At 31.7% G+C, this 16,497-nt stretch overlaps 3 protein-coding genes and 2 non-coding genes across 5 annotated transcripts; 2 read left to right on the top strand and 3 right to left on the bottom strand.

The window, feature by feature from the left end:
• The first annotated feature begins 2,917 nt into the window (after positions 1-2,917).
• Positions 2,918-2,999, top strand: TRNAS-UGA (transfer RNA serine (anticodon UGA)). The gene has a single exon. It is a non-coding gene; the product is annotated as a tRNA-Ser (tRNA).
• Positions 3,000-4,353: 1,354 nt separating this feature from the next.
• On the top strand, positions 4,354-7,397 carry LOC102587687 (nuclear transport factor 2-like). Its single transcript, XM_006364972.2, has 2 exons — positions 4,354-4,751; positions 6,990-7,397. The coding sequence occupies exons 1-2, from the start codon at positions 4,455-4,457 to the stop codon at positions 7,062-7,064; spliced, it is 372 nt and encodes a 123-aa protein (XP_006365034.1). The 5' UTR covers positions 4,354-4,454; the 3' UTR covers positions 7,065-7,397.
• Positions 7,398-8,594: 1,197 nt separating this feature from the next.
• LOC102587365 (uncharacterized) lies at positions 8,595-8,997 on the bottom strand. Its single transcript, XM_006364971.2, has one exon. The coding sequence runs from the start codon at positions 8,875-8,877 to the stop codon at positions 8,671-8,673; it is 207 nt and encodes a 68-aa protein (XP_006365033.1). The 5' UTR covers positions 8,878-8,997; the 3' UTR covers positions 8,595-8,670.
• A 1,018-nt stretch (positions 8,998-10,015) lies between these two features.
• On the bottom strand, positions 10,016-10,097 carry TRNAS-AGA (transfer RNA serine (anticodon AGA)). Its single transcript has one exon. It is a non-coding gene; the product is annotated as a tRNA-Ser (tRNA).
• Positions 10,098-10,616: 519 nt separating this feature from the next.
• Positions 10,617-11,062, bottom strand: LOC102587038 (uncharacterized). Its single transcript, XM_006364970.2, has one exon. The coding sequence runs from the start codon at positions 10,919-10,921 to the stop codon at positions 10,685-10,687; it is 237 nt and encodes a 78-aa protein (XP_006365032.1). The 5' UTR covers positions 10,922-11,062; the 3' UTR covers positions 10,617-10,684.
• Between the last annotated feature and the right edge of the window lie 5,435 nt (positions 11,063-16,497).

Raw genomic sequence — 16,497 nt, 5'->3', positions numbered from 1 at the left:
CAAAAAAAAAAAAGGTTGCCTATTCATTCCCTAAAAAAATTGATATTATTTTATTTTTAAAAAAATAAAAAGTCTACCTTACCCTATTAAACCTCCACTCCTATTTTTTTTACATTTTTCTCATTTTGTGTTTAGATATGTACCTATATTTTTAGGAATGTTTTTCTACTTGAGTATCAAATATTACATAAATAAAAAAATTATTGTAAAAAGAGTCTTGCGGCAGCAAATAAAAAATATTTTTGATATGTATATATCCAACAGAAAATGAGAAAAAAAATTAAAAGCGGAGGGTTAGGTGGAGTTAGTAGAATTATTTTTTTAGAAAAAATAAAAAATATCTACATTAATATTGAGGGGGTGGGTGGGAGATGATGTAAAAAAAATATTTTAATAAAATAAATTTAAAAAAAAAACTAAAAAATATGGGCGGGCGGGGAATATGGTGAGAGGAAGTGATGGAGTGGGGTAAGAAAAAAATACATTTTATTTTATACAAAAAGTATCATTTTTTGGGATAATAATTTTTTAATCTTTAAATTTAACTAATGCTAAGCAAGATAACTCATTTCGTGAATAAGGGCTATATATAGCCTTAGAATGCCGTCTTATGGTCCTCATGTGGATGATTCCCCATATGAGAAGTGAAAGGTTGGTTTATCAGTTTGAAGATCGTTGTTGTGGGTACTAATAATTTATTTAATTTTGTCAAGGTGGAACGTTTTGTCCATATGGAGTGTGATGTGTAATTTTTTAAAAAATAAAAGTGAGAGTGTATTATACACACTATGATGAGAGTGTTATAAAAGATAGATATGTGTTATCTCAAACTAATAAGTGATAGTTTATGTATGAAACTCACACTCTCAATAGTTTAGGTATGAAACTCAAAGAAAAAATAATTATGTGTGTTTTTGCCGGTTATCTGTTAAAGAAATGACTTTGAGATGCGAGAGAATTGACTTTCAACGGATATTATTCATATACGAATTTTAAAAATACATATCATTTCGATATACAACAAATAATATGGGACAAATTCAAGAAATCTAAAATTATTAAGCCTATGTTTCAAGATACATATGGCCCGATCGAAGAAAAAAGAAAAAAGAAATATAAATAGCAAAGATAGTAGATATAATAAGACTCTATAACTATAGTTTTGGTAATTGCGCTCCATAGCTATAGTTATGTTTGTTATGAAGGTTGCGTTTATATATTTCTCTTGGTCATATACAAATAGGGTATATATATATACTAGTTTTTTGACACGTGTGTTGCACGTGATTACCAATTCCAAAAATATATGTTATAGTAAATAATATTGCTTGTTTAAGTGAATATTTGAATAATAAGCTTAGGAAAAAGTCATATTGCAGATTCTTTTGTGAATGTTCAATGTGAATCGTCATATATATCTCTTATTCACGCAAACATATGAAGATGGTCACTGAAAAGTTTTATTAGTTAAATGCACTGTATATATTTATTTCAATTTGATGAGATTAAATCATGTAATTAGTCTTATCTCACTAATATTACCTTATAGACATTATTTATTTTGAATTTTCTTGTCATCTAACCAGATGTGCTTTGCATGTGTATTCTACGTTAAATTGTTTAGAAGTCACATGAACATCTGAAGAGAACAACTACATTTAATATATTCACATATTTTCACATTTGTTGTGAGATTTTTTTTTAAAAAAAAAATCCCTGCCTTGGTAGCTTTTTGGTGGATTTTTTTTTTGTGATTTTTTTTTCTGAAATTTCTGCCAACTAGTCAACATCAAAATGACTAAATTTTTTTGATATTGACTAGTTGGCAGAAATTTCAGAAAAAAATAAAATTTCCACCAAAAAGCTGCCAAGGTAGGGAGTTTTTTTTTTTTTTTTTAAAAAAAAAAAAGGAATAACACTGTAACAACAACGATTTTGGAAATAAAAAAAATAACGAAAATCGCTGCCATATAATTTTTTATTTTTTTTCGCAAAAACGCTGCACGGGCCGCGATTTTTGGAAAATAAAATTAAAAAAATTGGCAGGAATTTTGATCTGTTAACGATGTCGAAGCTAAATCGTTGCGTCAGTAGCGATTTTGCCCTTTTGGTTAGAAAAAAATTTGATGTGCCCCTTTGGAATTTTTGTCAATTTTTTTTTCCCTTTAGGTTCCGGACTCTTGTTTAGCTAATCTTTTAAAATCAATTTATTTTTTAAAAGACAATTTTTAGAAGCATTTTTAGTGAGTTGTTTGTATTAGACTTATCAATTTAAAAAATATATTTAAACAACAATTAATGTTTGATCAAATTTTTAAAAGCGAAGAATCTTATTATCAAACATTATATTTAGAGTTACCTCTATAGTATTTCTTACCTCAGAGAATGCCATTATAAAAAAATGGTCCATCCGTAGACTAAAACTTGATCATTTCATAGTGCGAACAATCTATCTCAGTTGTCATATACATTTTTGCTCGTTTTTGGCTCATAATCAAATACTCCCTCAGTTTCATTTTATGTGGCATCATTTTCTTTTTTGGCCCGTTTAAAAAAGAATGTCACGTTACTATAAATAGGAACAATTTAACTTTAAAATTATATTTTTATCTTTAATGAAGTAATTTACAAACACACAAATATCTAAAGATTATTTTAGACCACAAATTTTACAAATCATTCATTTTTTTTCTTAAACATCATGTCAAGTCGAATGGTGGCACATAATAAAATAGAACGGAGTGTGTACTACATTATTTGCACGCGGTTCCAGGTTCTATTTGTATCTAGGTATATATTTGGACCCATTTTTCAAAATTCACCTAATTAGTTGATAGGATAAGCTTGCAAAATTCTAGGCATTGATCTAATTTTGAATTTGATTATATATAAGCAGATCATTGAATCAAACAATGAAGTCGATATGTCCGAGTGGTTAAGGAGACAGACTTGAAATCTGTTGGGCTTCGCCCGCGCAGGTTCGAACCCTGCTGTCGACGTTTTTCTTCTTTTTTGATAATCATGTTGACAAAAACAGTATAATTCCCCAGTTTAAGTCGTAGTAAATGTAATATTTCAATTCCCAAGTTTGAGTGCACGGAAGCTGGCTCGGTCACCAGTCATAAAAAAAAATAAGAAAATTTTGAGTTGGAGCTTCCATTCCATGGTTTGAGATAAGTTTATATGATGCTTTCAGACTTAATTGGGATAATTGGTTGAGAACCAAGGCCTCAAGGTTATTTCAGCACATTTGGAATTATGTGGTAATTTAATTACCAACCTATTACTAATTTTTACAATATTTTTGAGTTCAGAAGTGATCAATTGAGATAAGAAAGCTAATGAAATGTATTTGATTTCAAGGAATTGAAGTAATACAATCGACTTGTGTTAGAGGGTTAAGAGTGAAGATCCATACCGATTACTGAAAGGGATAATACATATATTGGACCTTAAACTTGACTTCAATTTTTAACTTTGACCTCCAACTTTCATAGTGCACAAACAGACACTTTAACTATCCAACCTTTTAATAAATAAACGCGCGTGTCTTACCTGGCAAAACGACGTGATGTGCACGTTTTTTGTCGCGAGTAGGAGTGATTTTTGTAGGCCTACAACAGTAAAAAAAAATGCTTAAATGACAACTATACCCTTAATTAATTTTATTTTATTTTTAGTTTCAAAAAATGCACGTGTAAAGTGTTTAATTAGTTGGCAGCCATTGAGTGGCTCACTAATACACGTGGCAGCGTTTGCATTTCACGCTCTTGGCTCCAAAAATCGCGTGTTTATTTATTAAAAGGTTGGATAGTTAAAGTGCTTGTTTGTGCACTATGAAAGTTGGAGGTCAAAATTAAAATTTGAAGCCAAGTTTAAGGTCCAATATATGTATTATGCCTTACTGAAAATTGAAAAAAGTGTGAAGCACAAGAGAGAATTGCTGACCACAATGACTCCAATGCTCAGCAACACGGATGGGCACAATGCAAAAAGTTCAAAGAGTGTGCAAATCCTTGAAATCAAAAGAAGTAATGAGCATTGCGAACTACAATCCAGAAGATAATTATAGTCCATATTGTGCTCTTTGATATACAGTTTTAACATTAATTATCATTTTTTTGTTTAATCGTTGGATTCATCTAAAGTTTAATTTTAATAGGTATATGTGTGAAAAAATGAATACAAATTAAATGACGATGTTTGAACAAACTAATGCAATAATCATCCAAACAGGCTGGGCTGTTAGTATAAGACTTGATGAAGTAAGTCCAATCTTATACTTTGGGCCCTTGGCCTTGTAACCAGCTCAGACAATAAGAGCGTGCGGCGCAATGATAAAAAGGGCTCTTCCTATATATTAGCAAGCTACATGCCAGCAGCGTGCTGTTGGACTTGAGTTGACACACGCAAATCAGAGTGGGAAGTAGAGCGACCGATTTTCCGATTTGCTAATGGATCCCGACGCCGTAGCGAAGGCATTTGTGGACTACTACTACACCACCTTCGATACCAATCGGGCCGGACTTGCTAACGTCTACCAGGAAAGTTCTGTATTGTCTTTTGAGGGTCAGAAGTATCAGGGGACTCAAAGCATCTCCGGTAAGCTCACCGGTCTACCTTTCCAGCAGTGCAAGCATCAGATCAACACCGTTGATTGTCAGCCCTCTGGTGCTGCCGGGGGAATGCTTGTCTTTGTCAGCGGCAATCTCAGCCTTCCCGGCGAACAACACGCCCTCAAGTTCAGTCAGGTATTTTTTTTACTTCTTCTACTACTACTCCATTTGATTAATTTCAGGACTGCTTTCCGATTGTTACATTGACAGGCAATGTAGTTAGGGTTAAATCGCTTGTCTGTATCAGATGCCGCTAGGGTTTAATTTTATGTGTTTGGTCCATTGATTGTATGTTAAGGCTTGCTGTATTTGCATGCATTATTCATGATTGAGTACTCGATTTTGATTTTCTATTTATTTAAAATTGTAGAAATATAACTTGTTCCTCTTGTTGCTAATGTTACTATATCTTTTTTATTTCATTTCACAAAAAATATGATTTTGACATCATATTCTTATATTTGAAATAATAATATCATTGAAATAAGAAAGAGGAGAAATGTTCGAACTTGAATCTTTTCTTTTCGAATTTAAATGATGTTGCCTTACTGTGTTTGATTATTTGTTGTGGTTTTCTGGTAGAATCTTAGATCAGTTACTTAAACAAGGGAGTAAGGCGCCTAGATTTGCATTTCGAATATCAGTGCATTGAGTGCAATCCTGATACATGAATGTAATGATTACTGCAGTAGACGTGTAGTACTTTAAGGAGTGTATGACACTAGTTTACTGTTTAACCATTTGTGGATTGCTTGAACTGGTGGTCCTTGTGGTAGGGAAATGGGACTACATGAGATTCTCAAATTTGGATAAGGCAGATGGATTTTTGTTTTTCAGTTGCTATTATTTGAAGGGACAAACTAGAGGCTATGGTCTTAAGAATCAATGGTTTAATGTAAGATTGTGACACAAAATACCCGCTAGTGTGGCCTTGATTATATCATTGTTCTAGTATGATAGCTGAATTACATGGCGAAGATAACTCTGCAGTTTCTTAAGAAGCCATTAAGAAATCCGTGTGTGTACTGTGATATCCTAGGATAGTCTATTATTTGCCCTTGATCAGTTGATTGTTTTATTCATTTACTTTGGGATAGTATGAAGACGAGTTCTCCTGGATTAAGTGTGGCAGCCTTACTCATATTTTTTTAAGTTTAGGCCATTTTGTCTTAACTTGAAAATGTTGTTTACTTGTGTACCACTAGTCGGACTGTTCTACCAAGATTCTTTATGGATATGCAAATACATTTGAATTCTACTGTCTTTGAATTCAACCTATGTACGTGTGCTTCAGTGCTCCTTCTGCCTGGTCTTTTTCTTGATGCCACTTCTTTCAAATAGTTCAAGGAAAAGTTCCTACATATAAAAAGTTATGTGTTGCTTGTTTCTATAATTACTTGATTGGACTGACTGGAGCAACTTTACAATTATTTGATAGAATTCACTTTGTGTGTGTTTTAAGTGTTCTTTCCTCCTTGTCTTTATCGATGATATCACTTCTTTCAACAATGTGAATAGAAAAACGTGTGTTCAAAAAGTAAAATGAGTGGTGTGGCTCTATTATTATTTGATTTGGCAGAAAATGCAAATTGAATACCCTTATATTGCTCTATAAATTCAATCAGATAAACTAAGCAAATTTGTAAATCTCTTGGCTGTCCACATTGTGAACACCCTTATATTGCTCACAGCCTCATCGAACAATACAATGCATTAATGAAAAGTTTAATTAGGAAGGTTGTTATACCAGACTGAAGAAGGGTCAGATACAGTCTTGTAATGGTAGAGTATCGTGCTTTGACTAATTTTGATGTTTTTCTTTTTGACTCACATCTAATGTTTGATCGTTTGGTCTTGTGTTGCCACTTTATGTTTGAAAAACAACTAGCTTTGCAGACATTATCGCTTAAGAGAAAAATGAAATAAAAAATCAACTAGCTTTTGTAGAGAACTTTCCTGTCTTTCCAAACAAAAACTGATTGTTTTCTTCTCCTCTCATTGTAGTGCAGGCTCCTATGTTCATTACAAAAATAGAGTATTATTTGATTTGGTGGTTTTGGCTCAATACTGTAAACTGGTTATGTAGACAGATTAACTTGCATTGTTGCATACATATTTAAGGAGATAAAAAGGGATATTTGTTGAATTTCACTTTCTTATTTATTCTACTCTTTATTCTCATTCCTCTTGCACCTGATCTTACTTTCCAAGCACATAGTGTGCTTTTCTGTTTGCTTGTTTCAGAACTAACAATCTGTGATGAATTTGTTGTTTCATAATTTAATATTGAAAAAGTTTATATTTTCAAGTTTTCAAAAGTTATAGTCATCTCAAATTTATAATGTCATGCTTCTATCCTTTCATGGACTGCAGATGTTTCACTTGATTCCAACACAAGGAGGAAGTTTCTACGTGCAGAATGACATATTTCGCTTGAACTATGCTTGAAGGGTTCTGCGTTAAATTATCTCCTGGTCATGTTTTCTTGATTGATTCGGCAAAGTTAGTACTATAGCAAGATATTGCTTCCATTTCAGAGTCATTGAGAGACTATTTTTTCCCGTAATGGTTTGGTGAATTGATTGATGAACTTGGCTACAGTCTGAATTTAATGGAATTGAATGAGGCCTGTCTTTGCTGCCTGATGTTATTTTCTTACAAGTTCCTCTTGCTCTCGGATTTTTCTGATCATTATTCCTCACTTTTTTTTCAAACTCTATTGGATGTTGGTCATCATGATTCATCCTTTTTTTCTCAATGCTGCTATAAGTTGATGAACAAGAGATAAGTTTGGTGGATTTTGTTAATTGAAAAAAGTTGCCTTGTGACTGTGAGTGCTTTTTGGTGTCTGAAGTAGTAGTTGATCCGCCTGCCTACATTTTCTTTGAGAAGAAGGTTGTCAAGAAATGATTTCTTCGCCAAAGCCTTGGCACTTGCAATTCGTGCTCAGGTTATGGCTAAATTTTACCATAGCTTGTGGAATTAAACTTTCCGAAGGTGAAAATTGACCTGTAGAATTTGATACTTGACACTTTGGCCTGATAGATTTGCTATGTAATGTAGGAGTCAAGCGCTACATTTATCATCCATAAGTCTATTTGTTTCTACTTTTTTTTGGGTCTGAGGATGCAAGTAATGTTGTCATTGACATCCAAGTGATCAACTCGGACTTCCATTTTTTATCACTTGCTTTTTACCTAGGCCAGGGTGATGGTTGTCGTGGCTGGGTTTGCCTCTTTCTCTTTTGATATTTGTATCTCCGTCCAAGGGACAACTACTGTTCAACTCCATTTCAATTCAAGTTATGTGAACTTTTTTGGTTGCGCGTGAAATTTAAGAAGAGAAAAAGAACATTTGATGTTTGATTATGAACAGTAGCAGAGTTCTTTTTGATGAATGAATCATATATGCATAGCACCCAACATTATCTCTAGGTATACATCAGATAATTAATCAAGCAAGCACTAGCGCCCACAGGCCACATTTGGTATATTGGTCTTGGCCCTTTCGAATTATCCAAGGAAGTCATTATTACACATGAGAATGAAATTTGAGAGAAGTATTGAAAACACTTATGAACTTGACGTAAATTATTAGTTTTATTTCTGAATTATTGACAATCTTAAAAACACTCTTCTACTTGACTAACTATATTTAGATACACGATCTGCCACATGACATAACGAGTGGTCTCAAACTCTCGTGGGAGCATGAAGCTCTTAATAAAAAGCCAAGAGGGGTGTTTGACAAAAATTTAAGGGTGTATTTCACTCGTATTGCAAAATTGGAATGTATTTAAGTTACACAGCAGGCTCCGTGAGTAGTCTTAACAAATGAGAGGTTAAAGCCTCTGGCTTGAAGTATTGAATACAAACATATTTAACTGAAAAGAATCTTCTGCAGTTTATATATATTTAAATTATTATTCTTCCTAATAAAGATGAACTTCCTCAGTAGTAACAAAATAATAATAATAGAGCACTGAAAGAAGCATGTTTATTTATATTAAATAAAACAGTCTGCCTGTATTGGCTAACTAGTAATTAATTTAATTTTAAACATATAGATGTAGATTGAAATTAACAAGTACAAGAATGAGGATCAAACCAAAGAGGAGAGCATGAACCAATATGGAAATCCAACTGGTCTTCATGTTCATGAAATCAACTGGCGTAATCTTCCCTGGCATTTGAAACAACAATCCTGGAGATAGAAATCCAAATAGTGCTGTTGCTATGATCGGACCAGCCCAGTCGTTCATTTTTTATTATTATTATCTTGAATTATATCTGTATTCAAATGAACAGAAGAAGAGAGAAAAAAAAGTACATAGATAAAAAAAAGGAAGAGCTAGCTTTAGAATAATACCAAAATGATGAGAATCGTATAAAGTAAAGGAATATATGAAAATCTATAGCACCTTCTAGTTTTTTTTATTCCAATTGATTATTGTAATAACTTGAGTAGATGAACACTAGTTTATTGTGACGGAGGTAGGATTTTTGTAAGAAACTCAAATAATAAAAAAGTGATTATTTTAAAAAAATATTTATCATATAATTTTAATTTTATATATATAATAATGTATTTTTTCATATAAAAAAATTCAAATGAACCCTCGTGCTTTCACTTGGATCCACTGCTAGTTTACGGAGTAGTTATGGTGGTGGATAAGGCAATTAAACCCGTCCCATGATGTGATGGAGGACGCCAACCCGGTCAAAGCTTATTGGCTCTCTAACAAGCTCTTGTCAAGCCCTCCAATGATGCGCCTCGGGTGGAAAAATCAAACTCAACTCGTGCAATCCGTCCAATTCGTTTAAGTTTGTGTGGGTTATTGACCCATTCATTTATGAGTTTAACCTATTTCAATCCAACTCATGAAAAGTTGGGTTGATATATAACCTAAATTGATTTTATGAGAAATATTGTTAATTTTTTTTTTTCAATCTGATATGTTATATATAACCATGATAATTTTTTTTTTTTATTAGGTACTAAAATATTTTAAAAGACCAAGTAAAATAATAAAGCTTAATAAAAATTGAATTGGGTCTTGACCTATTATGTAATCTATTACCTAATCCATTTTGACCCAAGCAAATTTGGATTGGGTTGGGTCTTGACCCATTGTTGTCTTAACCCATTATGATCTGCTCAAATTTGACCCAAACCCACCCAATTATCACCCTTATGCCTATTGACTACTATATTTTATGATATTTCTTTAGGAATCATTTAGTTTGTGGGTAAGAGATAGTAGTTCATATTTTATCTCATTACGGAGAATAATTATTTCTGAGTTAATAATTGCAAGATAAAATAATTAAATGACATGATAATTTGCTTTTCTTCAGAAAAATTCTCTCAAAGGACCAAAAGGAAAATAAAAACGAAAACGTGGACGGCAGGATTCGAACCTGCGCGGGCAGAGCCCACATGATTTCTAGTCATGCCCGATAACCACTCCGGCACGTCCACATCTGTCTGTTGAACGCTAATGTTGCTAAATAAATAAGTCTTTTCTCCATCATATATCAGAATATATATTATGCATCATTCTCTGTTATTGCATTCTCATATCCATTTTTAATTTATGGCTATTAATTAGTAAATCTAGGAGTAAATTATCAACATGACGAAATTCCATAAAATATTATATACAAGCAATGAGCATATTGCGGGAGAATTTTGAGTAGTCAATTCAAAACCTTAAGATAATTAATGAATCATAGTAGCTCATGCAATTAGGACAATGCTAGAGTTCTAGTCATTAGCCAAAACTTGTAAGTATTCATGTTAAAGAAATTCACTTACTATCTATAAATAATTAAATCAAAATCCAATAAAACTGTAATTTCAAAAATCCAAAACCCCAATCAAAATTCTGAACTCGTCTATATATATAACCGTACCATTATTAAATGAAACTTATAGTAGAACAAACATAATCAACACTAAAAAACACTAATTCATAAACATAATTAAACACTTTAACAATTACCTATGAATTATAATAGTAGTATATATATCATGACTAAAGAAACAAAACATAACAATAAAAAATACTAAATCTTAATAGGAGGGAATGAAAAATCGGACCATATGTGAAGATTAAAGGCGACAGTCAAAATTGTAAATAAACAAAAGTACAATATGGCATGAACAAGTACTGCAATCCCGCTAGTGTACATATTCCCGAATTCGCAGAATCTTGTTCTTGATGGCAACTGGAATAACAATCCTGGCGATAATAATATGAACAACCCAACAGCTATCACCGATGGTGCCCAATCTGTTCCCATTCTTTTATATATAATTGATGATTTCCATACTAACTTTATTTGTGAATAAGTGGTGTTTTTTTAAGGCAATAATATATATAGTGATTTTGCTTAGTGGAGAAGGAGGGAGGGAGGAAGAGGATCGATGCTAAACTTGAGAGTGAAATGCACGCATGGTATTAAAAAAGAGAAGAAAGTATATATGGTGTGTGATATATTACTGGGGCATTTGCTTTATGGAAGAAGTTGACAGAAAGTATTGGCTTTGTGTATAAGTTTCCAAAAAGAAAGGAAATAAAAAAACAAGCTTTTAATGTCTGATATCTGTATTGGAGTCTGACTAATTTGAGTTTAATGTCCCGCCACATCCAGTGGTGTTGGTTCACTCTCACTTGCGTCTTCATATGTTCATTGGAAGGGGGCTAGAGTGCATGTACTATTTGGAATTATATACTCCATCCTTTGTGTAAAAGGTAGTAAATTTATTTTTATAAAACAAGTTAATAAGTATGTACTCCTACTAACTAAGATAGTAATAGTAATTTTTATTTTTATTTTGAAAAGGAGTAAAATATAGTTATTCGCTAACTGCGATTGATTTAACCAACTAGTTGCGCCGAGGCACTCTAAGAAAGAGATACTTCATAGATTGTGGAATAAATTATTTATCAATGATAGAAGAATATGAACTTTCTATTTCTAATCATCATGAATTGAATTATAATCAAATCACTAAATTTCACTACGAATCCCTAACTTTATCAATTCTAATAAATTAATCAAACTTAAAATCTGATTCAGATTGGAATCCAAAAGGATGGTAGCTAGGTACATTTTCTTTTCATTCACAAAAACGAATAATTTAAATTTAAAATCCTAAAATGAAGAAGATACTATTGTAGAAATTATAGCTATATAGATATTTCTGAATAGCTTAATTACATCACATATTTCAAAAGAAAGATTCCGTACCCAATTAAATAGTGCTACATGAGACGAAGTTACTTTTACTACATATAATACGTACTCCATCAAAACTTTAGTCATTTTGAATTCTTACATTAATCCAAAGTTAAAATTACTACAAGACTTTTGTAATTAGACACATATATAGCCATATAGGTGCATATAGCAAGTCCTGTTTTACTGGTGAAGCTGCAACACAAACATCCTCGTGAGGATGTTAAAAACACTGCGCCTTCCGTTCAGAATTAACACGTTCAAGCCTAAAACGCTCCTGAACACTTGATATGTAGCTAGCTGCTTTTAGATCTACGCTTTCATTGTCAAGCGTCGCCTTGGCATAATAAGTAGTAGCAGTACTAGTACTGCTACTACTATTAGAGTACTCATGATCATGAGTACTCTGATCAGGTGGGACGTAGAAAGAAATTTTGGGCTTATGTGGAACGGTCACTTGCTCCTGGTTCAGTATGAAATCTACTGCAGCACTAGTAGTTGATGATGAGAAAGTAGTACTATTTGGATTATAAGGAACCAATTTTTGCTTAATTGGCTGATGATTCTGATTCTGATGAAGATGATGAATAGTTGAAGGACGGTCCATCACTTGATTCGCGGCGAATCCCTCATGTTGAATCGGTTTAGATGCTACAGCGGCTGCTCGGTACAAAGACTTCACTAGCTTCCCTTTGATGAGCCCTAATCGCTTGCGGCTCGATTCCATTATTGTATTATTTTGTTATAGTAAATTATACTGGCTAGCTAGATATTTGTTTGAGTTCTCTGTTTTGATTCGTAGAGAGGCAATCGAGAGGTCTTTATATAGTGGAGAAAAAAATTGAGGATTTGAATAATTTAATTGAATATGAATTGTTTAATTGCATTATTGCTGCAAGTTAATATACTCATGATCAGCTAGGTACTATTTTATTGTCCTTTAAGTTATATCCAATATCCGTCTTCGTTTAATTAATTATTTATCTGGAATCTAACTTTTTTGTATAGCATGTGTTTCTTTAAAGACTACCAATAGTAGCTAAATAAAAAAGAAAAAGAAAAGGAGATTTATAAATATCTAGAAGCATAAATGCATGATTCCTTATTTCATGTTATTAAATTAATAAAAAGGAAAAATGTACTTTGTGAGAATTGATTTTCAGGATCTTCTAGGTAAATAATTCAATAACGAAGGTTTAAAATGTTGTGTTTTGATGGGTTTAAGGGTTCAGTTGATAAAGTGGTGAGTAGAAGGGTTCAACTGACAAACGGAACCAAGTATAGGGTCTTCCAGGTCATTCCACCTTTAAAAAATATATATACATAACATACCTAGCTTTACGAAGAGACTATGAATTCACGTGCCTATATATTTACATGTAAATTCACCCATGCATATTACAAATTAATGATAAAGCTAGATTTTCATTAAAATGATTCAATATATAAAGAAATCTACTGTGCATAGTATTTAACAAAATCTTTTTAGGATTTCTTCCACTAACTTCTTATCATATTGAAGGGAGTTAATATCTCATAAGGTCATTAGAACAATTTTAAAAATTTATCTAGCAAAATCATTGAACTTTAATTTATATATCAATAAAATCACTTAACTAAGTTTACATTAAAAAAAATAACATGGCAAAATAAATCGTTTTATGTCATATAACTATTTCATCTTGCCATGTTAGATTTTTTGTACTCTAAATTTAATTGAGTAATTTGTTGATACAAAAGTTTAAATTAAATAATTTTATTGATGAGTCGTTAAAAATTTGTGCAACATTTTAACTGGACATGTTAGGGTTTTGCCCTGATTTTCTTACCTTATTTGAAGTTTATTTTTTCCTTTAAAGAAAAGTCAAAGTATTACCATAAATGTTTGAACTTTTTCTAAAAGGAAAATATAATTTTCTTCCATATTTGGTTTATTCTTTCCTTAGAGGAAATGTTTGGAGATCTATAGATTGAAGATCCCTATTCTCATAACAATAACACAATAGTATCCACAATGTAGACATTTAAAGAGTTTAGTTTATGGGGAGATTTATTCTCTCAACAGTTATAATATTTTTCTTTTAGATTAGTTTTCATATTAATAATATTATATTTTAGTATCACTTTATTTGTCATCTAATTTATCACCGTCTTGATTGCAATTGTAAGCTTCCGCATGATGCCCTAATCACCCTTTCGAACCCAACAGGACATGCTATCGATGTTTCAATAATATCACATAAGAATCAAATTCACTTTACAATTTTGTAGTTGTATGTAACCTGATAAGAGCAGTGTCTTTGTCACCATGAGTTAATTTTCAGCATCAACGTTACTGTTAAAGAAATGGATCATGAATTGGCTGGCTAATTATGCTAGCCCTTCTCCTATTATAGATTATTTTATACAGATAGTAAACGTAAATTATAAGACATGATCGACAAGGAATGAAAAGCAGAGGATGCAATCGTAGAGAGTGTAATTTTCAGGGAATATAATCACGATGCGACAATTTATGACATGACGCCCTAATCACCCTTTCGAACCCAACAGGACATGCTATCGATGTTTCAATAATATCACATAAGAATCAAATTCACTTTACAATTTTGTAGTTGTATGTAACCTGATAAGAGCAGTGTCTTTGTCACCATGAGTTAATTTTCAGCATCAACGTTACTGTTAAAGAAATGGATCATGAATTGGCTGGCTAATTATGCTAGCCCTTCTCCTATTATAGATTATTTTATACAGATAGTAAACGTAAATTATAAGACATGATCGACAAGGAATGAAAAGCAGAGGATGCAATCGTAGAGAGTGTAATTTTCAGGGAATATAATCACGATGCGACAATTTATGGTTAAAGATAGGATTGTTATCTTTTGAAAATATATATGCTGGTATTTGGTCTTTGGATAAGATATTTTAGTATTCTACACCTAGACCACGAAGTCGCACATCTCACTTATTCAACAACCAATTTGGCTAAGCTAAATTTAAGGAACTTTTAAAGCATGTATGGGTGTTTGTTAGGTGATTTGAAGGTGAGTTAAATAAAATATTTGGTAGTTAATAGGAGATAAGTAATTTATACATATCATTAATATGGTATTTAATTTACCAATGAATAAGTTAAAGAAGGAATTTATATGTGTAATCTCTCCGTCTTAATTTATGTGACACCATTTGACAATGTATGAAGTTGAAGAAATAAGAGAGGACTTTGTTATGTTTACCAATTTTTCCTTAATTGAAGTCATTTTTTAAAACTAGAAAATGGTTGCGGAAAAGGATTAACTCTAGACTTATAAAAATAACGCCTCAATTACTCCCCTCCAAAGGTCCAAATATTTTACAATTAACTCTCCTACTTAATAATCGAACAAATAGTTATAAATAGGAAAAGGAACGGTTAATTAATCAATCACAAGTAAATATATATTTATATAGCATTGTATGTTTGAGTTCTAGCGACGACATTGCGTCTCGTTAGAGACTCCTTATGATTCTGAATGTCATGCAAAACAGAGAAAATAAGAGAAAGAAGAACGTAACCAAGAGTGGTGCCAATTGCTAAGTCGTAAGGAAATATGACATTCTTTTTTGGACGATCTAAAAGGAAAAATTTGTCACATAAATTGGGAGAACAAAAGATAAAATAACTAATATAGGAATAATTAAATCCTACATAATTAATCTATGTATAAAATATTACATGAACTTCTTTATAACTAAAGATCAATCTCTATATTACTAATACTTTATAATGTTAATCAACTACCGATCAAACCCTTCAAGGGTTAACAAACAAATTTTCAAACGGTGAAGTTTATTATATAAATTTATAAACAATTATCTGTTTGAATAAGATTGTTGAAATAGAAAAGAAATGGCCAATTATGATTCAGTTTGACCAGTGTACATTACTAACATGAAAAAAAAGAAGTAATAGAATAATCGACAATGAATTAATTAATTGGTTGGATATTTGAGAAACAAAAATTCATTAATTTATTTATCTTAGTACATTATACATATCTTTAATTTAAAATCATAAAATTCAAAAGTCTTCTTTATTTTCATAAAATTTGTGCAAGTCAATCTTAATCAAACAAAATGAAACTAAGGGAGGAAAAAATTTAAATTGAAATATTAGTTGATCTAATGCTACATAATTTTTTAAAAAAAGACTATATGATAGTTAGAGCTAGCGATTGTGTTTGTGAGTGTCTATTGTCAGATTGTGTTGAGTGATGGATAATTATATGATAATAGTTAATAGTGACAATAGTGATTAAAAGTGATTATTGATCATCAGATTAGTAATGAAAATAATGAAAATTAATAAATACGGTGGATAATAGTGATGCAAAAAGAATAGGGAAAATTGTATATAATAGCAAATTATAAATTCAAATTAAATGCTATAAATATAGTTTGATTTAATTGTACCTCATAACAAACTGTTGCTATTTCACCTCTCTCCTGGTGAATCTCGCTCGCCACTCTCGTTCTCTCCCTCGCCTCTCTCATTTTTTATACAAACGCAAGTGTATAAAGTGTGTTTGTGTTTGTATAAAGTGAGAGAAAATTGTATATATACATATATTTTCGTTCCCCTCTCTCCCCTCTCC

Source organism: Solanum tuberosum, unplaced genomic scaffold (assembly GCF_000226075.1).
Source record: "Solanum tuberosum cultivar DM 1-3 516 R44 unplaced genomic scaffold, SolTub_3.0 scf00528, whole genome shotgun sequence".
NCBI lineage: Eukaryota > Viridiplantae > Streptophyta > Magnoliopsida > Solanales > Solanaceae > Solanum > Solanum tuberosum.
The sequence above is the reverse complement of the archived record's forward strand: the minus strand, read 5'-3'. Positions and strand labels throughout refer to the sequence as shown.

Coding starts and splice junctions, on each gene's coding strand:
- LOC102587687 (XM_006364972.2), top strand. CDS start 4,455: ATGGATCCCGACGCCGTAGCGAAGGCATTTGTGGACTACTACTACACC. Junction 4,752..6,989: donor ACGCCCTCAAGTTCAGTCAG/GTATTTTTTTTA, acceptor CATGGACTGCAG/ATGTTTCACTTGATTCCAAC.
- LOC102587365 (XM_006364971.2), bottom strand. CDS start 8,877: ATGAACGACTGGGCTGGTCCGATCATAGCAACAGCACTATTTGGATTT.
- LOC102587038 (XM_006364970.2), bottom strand. CDS start 10,921: ATGGGAACAGATTGGGCACCATCGGTGATAGCTGTTGGGTTGTTCATA.